Consider the following 6,000-nt stretch of genomic DNA (forward strand, 5'->3'; position numbering starts at 1 on the left):
TTCCCCCCTCCCCTGCCAAACCCCTCCCCCCATGGTGGATTCCTCCACCTTGTTGCATAACCACAGTTCAAGGTCAGTTGAGATTCGTTCCTTGCAAACACATACCTAGTCTCTCAGCACTCTTTAGGTAACACAGCCCACAGTGCTTCCACTTCTGTTTTCTCCAGCCTTGCTTGTCTTTTTCTGTCTGGAAAACATAAAACCTCCCTTGCTGACATGCCATCTCCCATGGACTGATGGGGAACGTTCAGTTCTGTGGGATGCACTGATCCGGAAACTGGAGAATCCTAAGCAGGTGGTTTTGTGACTTCCATGGTTCCTGCGAAGATCTCTAACCGCCTTCTCATCTCTGTCTTCAGAAGTCAACCGCAAGCTTCAATTCCAGAACAATGTCAGAGGCCACATAGAGGAGAATTCCAGGATTCAGCTGCCACTGGAACAAGGTAACAAGCATTTCTCACTTGTAGAGGGAACGGAGCCAGCTGGGTTCTGGACAGAGAGGATAAGCCAGGGATGGAACGTGGGAGGACATGGAGAAGGTCAGGGACACAAGGGAGGACATTGAGAAGGCAGCCGAGGTCAAAGTGGAGGAAGCCAGACTTGCACAGCTGAAACACCTGGAAACAGTAGTGCTAGAGAACCTTCCAGACAGGAGAGCTAGGGGTGGAGCCCTGAAGGGCTCAGAAGCATGGCCCGTGGCCAGCGTTAAAGAGGAGCCCAGATGAAAAGTTTCCACTATCTGGTCTTTGTCCTCTAACACACAGCATCTGAATATGTTAAACTGGTAACACGTGTGATCCATATCCTTGATAACTATCTGTGTGTGCAGGTGCCAGGAACAGGGAGGGATGAATGGAGGAGGAGAAAGGGTTCAAGGCTGCAGGGTGTGGCAGGGCTCCCTGAGGGATCCCCAGGCACGTCGGGAGTGGAGAGCAAAGGGAGACAAGGAGAACCCTGCAGCTCACAGCCCACTGACACAGAATAAAACGGATGATTTGATGTACCGAGCATATATATCTCTTTTTGTGGTAAGAACACTTAAAATCCGTTTTCAGTAATTTTTAAGAAAACGAGATGCTGTTGTGAAGCACAGATGAGCTCTGTGATGGTCCTCTTGTACCTGGCTTGTTTCCCTCAGTGTTGTGTCCTCCGGGTCATGTGGGTTGATTCAGGTGATAGGAGCTTCTTCCTTTTGAGGCTGAGTCGTATTCCTTTGTGTAGATGTCATCTTTGCGCATTCCTCTGTCGCCGGGCACTTGGGCTGACTTCACGCCTCGACTTCTGTGTCTAATACTGCTCTGAACGGGGGAGTGCAGGCACCTCCGTGACATATTGACTGCATATACTTGGGATAAATATCCAGGAGTGTGACTGCTCTGTCTTACGTAGTTGATGTGTGATTTTCAAGGAATCTCCATTTTGTTTTCCATGATGGCTGTACTATTTATAACCCAGCCAGCAGTAGCACCGGGGTTCCCGTTTTTAGACATCACCACCGGCATCTGTCCTCTCATGTCTTTCTGCTAAACACCAATGCAGCCAGCGTGAAGTGACATCTTCTCATGATTTTACGTTATGTTTCCCGGGTGGTTAGTGGTGCTGTGCATTTCCCATTTACACGTTGGTCACTTGTATAGGTCCTTTTGTGCAGGACTTTTTTGATAATAAAATACCCATTATTAATTTATTATTGAGTTGCTTAAGTTAGTTCCATCATTTGGGTCTCAGTCATTTAGCAGATAGATTTGCACATGTCTTCTGCCATAGTGTAGGTTGTCTCTTACCTGTGGGTTATTTTCTTGACTCTACAGAGCTTTTGGCTTTAGATAATCTTTGTTGTTGATTTTTGCTTGTATTGATCATACTTTATGTGTCACATTGAAAATCATTGCCAAGACCCATGATATGTAGCTCTTCCCCATGTTTTCTTCTACAGTTTTAGGTCTTAGATTGAAGCCTTTAATTCATTCTTGATGGATTTTTTCAGGTGATTTTGATGAAGGTCTAATGTCACTCTCTGGTCTCGTGTTATCCAGTTGTCCCAGTACTGCTTATTGACAAATGGTCCTTTCCGCATTGTGTGTTCTTGGCACTTTTTCTGAATAACAGTTGACCATGCAAGAGTTTATTTCTAGACGCGCTGTTGTGCTTCATCTATTTAGGTGTCTGTGTTTATGACAGTAGCGTACTGTTTGGCTTACTGTAGTTTTATAGTGTACATGTGTATTTTAAAGATTTATTTATTGTTGATGAAAGAACTACAGAGAGCAGTAAAACACACACATTACACACACACACACACACACACACACACAGGTATCTTCCATCTTCTGGTTCATTCCCCTGATGGCCACCCTGACCATAGCTGGGCCTTCCAAAGCCAGGAGCTGGTAGCTTCTTTCAGGTCTCCATGTCAGTTCAGAGAGCCAAGATCTTGAACATCCATTGGTGCTTTCCCAGGCCATTAGCAGGAAGCTGGATAGAACTGGAGCAGCTGGGACACAAACTGGTGCCCATATAGGATGCAGGTTTCACAGGTGGAGGATTAATATATTACTCCACTGCACTGTCCCAGTATTTCTTTGCTGTCAGATACTGTGACGCCTTCAGCTTTGTTCTTTGTCATCAAGTTTGCCTCAGCTAGTCAGTCTGTTGTGTTTCATAAAAATTGTAGACTTAGTTTTGTTTTGCTATATCTGTAAAAAAAAGTCATTGGAATTGTGAAAAAAAATTATATTAACTCTATAGAGAACTTCAGTACTACACACAGTCCACAATATAAATTTTTTGAATTCATGAACATGAAAAATCTTTCCATTTATGTTGTCATCTTTTTTTTCGAGATGTATTTATTTTTATCGGAACTGCAGATATACAGTGAGGAGGAGATATAAAGAGGAAGATCTTTATCTGCTGGTTCACTCCCCAAGTGGCTGCAATGGCCATAGTGGAGCTGACCTGAAGCCAGGAGCCAGGAACTTCCTCTGGGTCTCCCATGTGGAAGCAGAATGCCAAAGCTCTGGGCCATCCTTGACTGCTTTCCCAAGCCACAAGCAGGGAGCTGGATGGGAAGTAGGGCTGCTGGGATACACACTGGTGCCAATATTGGATCCCAGCAGGCGTAAGTCAAGGACTTCATCCACTAGGCCATCAAGAGCGGGACTATCTTGTCATCTTTAATTTTTTTTAATCAAAGTTTTAGGATTTTTAGTGTACACATGTTTTACTCTAAATTTATTTCTCTGTATTTTGTTCTTTATCAGTTCCAATGTAAATGGGATTTTTTTCCAGAGTGGCCATGGTTACAAATGGAAAAGCAACATTTATAGAAACACCGCTGACTTTTTTTTCCTTCTTTTAAAATTACTGTTATCGTGCCCGGTGTAGTGGTGCAGTGGTCAAGGTCCTCGCCTTGCAAGCCCAGGATCCCATATATGCGCTGGTTCTATCCCGGGAGCTCCGCTTCCCTTCCAGCTCCCTGCCTGTGGCCCGGGAAAGCAGTCGAGGATGGCCCAAACTTTGGGACTCTGAGGCCCAGAGGAGGCTCCTGGCTTCGGATTGGCATGGCATCGACCGTTGCGCTCACTTGGGGAGTGAATCATCGGACGGAAGATCTTCCTCTTTGTCTCTCCTCTCTGTATATCCGCCTTTCCAACAAAAAAATGATAAAAGTAAATCTTTAAAAAAAATAATAAAATAAAATTACTGTTATCATTTTATGATACAGTTCCATAGGCTCTGGGATTTCCCTCCTACCCTTGTCAAGTCCCCTCCTCCTCTCCCAAGTTTACCTATATCATTACTATAAGTTCTTCATAAGGAGTCATATGTCCATCATTGTGGGCATGGTAATGGCAGAGGGGCTAGCATTGTATTGTCAAGATGTAATTAACAGTTTCATTGGGAGTTCATCTTTGGTCTGGAAGTAGAGATACATACTGCATTGTATCCTCACATCTGGATATGACAGACTCCATTTCACAGTTACTGTACATCTCCTTAAGTGAAAAGCCACAATACAAAATCAACAGCAAAAAAAAGAAAAATAGAGATTTACAATGCCATGAAGTTCAATAACATGATACCAGATATGAATATGAAAGTCTCCATTACAAAGTTACTGTACATTCCCTTAATTGAAAAGCCATAAAACAAAATGAACAACAGGAAACAAAGAAATTTAAAATGCCATGAAATTAAATAACATGTAAAATAAAATCAAGAACCTTCTTGAAGAAAATGATGCTCCTGTATGATCTACGAGTCAGTTAAGAATTTAATGGGAAGAAGGTGGTTTGAATGGATAAATTAAAGATATATATATAAAATCCATGAGATATGGTTTCTGCTGATCTTTGTTGGTGAGATATTTCTCCTGTAGGCAACAAATAGATGGGTTTTGCATTTTTAATGCATTTTGGGTAAGTATGACATTTGACTGAAGAGTTAATCCATTAACATTCAGGATTAATATATACGGGTGGTAATTTGATCCTGTCATTTTAGCAATGGGTTGTTCGTTGATTTAGTCTTGTGTTGTTATTTCACTGGGATGTTCTTCACATTTGCCTTTGGTTTTGGTAGGCGCTATTCCTCTTCTCTGTCAAGAGAACATCTTGAAGTATCATGTGTTGGTCGGGTCTGAAAGAGGCATATTCTATAAATTTTTTTTTGCTTTACTGTGGAAGAATTTTATTTTATTTTCAAAGACAAAGGAAAGCTTTACTGGGTATGTAATCCTGGGCCGACAGTGTTTTGCTTTGAGATTCTGGAATATGTTGTCCCGTTTTCTTCTGGCCTATGGAGTTTTTGTGAGAGATTTCCTGTGAATTTAACTGGCATTCCTTCATATGTCAGTTGATTTTTGTTTCACATGCACATTTCAGGATCTTTTTCTTATGTTTGACTGGAGAGAGCTTGATTATCATGTGTCGTGGTGGAGATACTTTTGGTCAATCCTGTTGGGTTTCTGGATGTTGTTTGCCAATTCTTTCTCTAGATTAGGGAAATTTTCCCTTATTATTTCATTAAATACATTTTTGAACCCAGCTTCTCTTTCTGCACCTTCTAGCACTCCCATAACTCTTACATTTGGCCTTTTAATAGTTTCTCTTAATTCTTAAATACTTTTTTGAGCTTGACCCAGCTCTGCTTCCAGCTTTTTGTCTGTTTTCCGCTGGTGAAAGGAAATATCTTCCAATACTGAGATTCTTTCTTCTGCCTCCTTCATTCTACTTTGGAGACTCTCCATTATACTTTAATTTTTGCTTGACTGTATTATTAATTTCTGATATATCAACTTCCATTTGATTCATTTTCTGTGTGACATAGTCCTTAAATTCCTTGAATGCCTGCTTCATATGCTTCTTGTTGATAAGAAGCTTTAAAACAAGTGTTTTGAATCTGTATCCTCCACTTTCTCGATGTTCCTCAGTTAACTCTGAGGCTTTGATTCTTTGTAGGGAAACTTCAGTAATATTCATTGTGCCTTTGTTTCTTCTTTTGCTCTTGGTCATTGTGCTTCTGATGATCAGACTCTTCTCCTTGGGCCAGGTTTCTAAGCTGTGTCACCCACAACTCTATAATTCGATTTTTCTTATTTGCTAAAGTTACTTGTGCCACTCCCTCCAGTGAGTTCCAGTTCTGGGATCTTATGTTAGACTTCCACTGTGGTCTCCATAGCTCCAGTTCCCGGCTTACCAGTCTCCAGCTCCTGTGATACCGTACTGAGGCTGCACCATTGTCCGTACAAATTTTTCTCCCGCTTGTAGGGGTTTGAGCAGTTCCCAGGATTACAGAGACACAAGGAGTCCTATATACCTAGGTTGTTGGTGGTGCTGCTCTTGCTGGAACCTGTTGGCCATTAGGTCTGAGGGCCACACGGACCTATTTTGACCTGTATGATGCCAAAGTTGATATTATTTTCCCTGTGGGACAATTGCTCAGTGAGTACGCTCAAGCTCAGTACAGACACAACTCACCGTGTTCCTTTACTCCTTT

The 6,000-nt window shown here is 42.0% G+C and overlaps 1 protein-coding gene across 1 annotated transcript in view; it reads left to right on the top strand.

Moving 5' to 3' along the window:
* Nucleotides 1-565, top strand: part of LOC121158210 (component of Sp100-rs-like) — a 156,695-nt gene extending 156,130 nt beyond the window's left edge. Inside the window, exon 7 of the mRNA XM_040982867.1 lies at nucleotides 360-565. Within this exon, the coding sequence (XP_040838801.1) occupies nucleotides 360-565 (206 nt within the window). The remainder of the gene's footprint in view (nucleotides 1-359) is intronic.
* Nucleotides 566-6,000: the final 5,435 nt, after the last annotated feature.

The sequence above is a fragment of the Ochotona curzoniae genome, unplaced genomic scaffold, assembly GCF_017591425.1.
Source record: "Ochotona curzoniae isolate NIBS_2020 unplaced genomic scaffold, NIBS_Ocur_1.0 contig_3644, whole genome shotgun sequence".
Lineage (NCBI taxonomy): Eukaryota > Metazoa > Chordata > Mammalia > Lagomorpha > Ochotonidae > Ochotona > Ochotona curzoniae.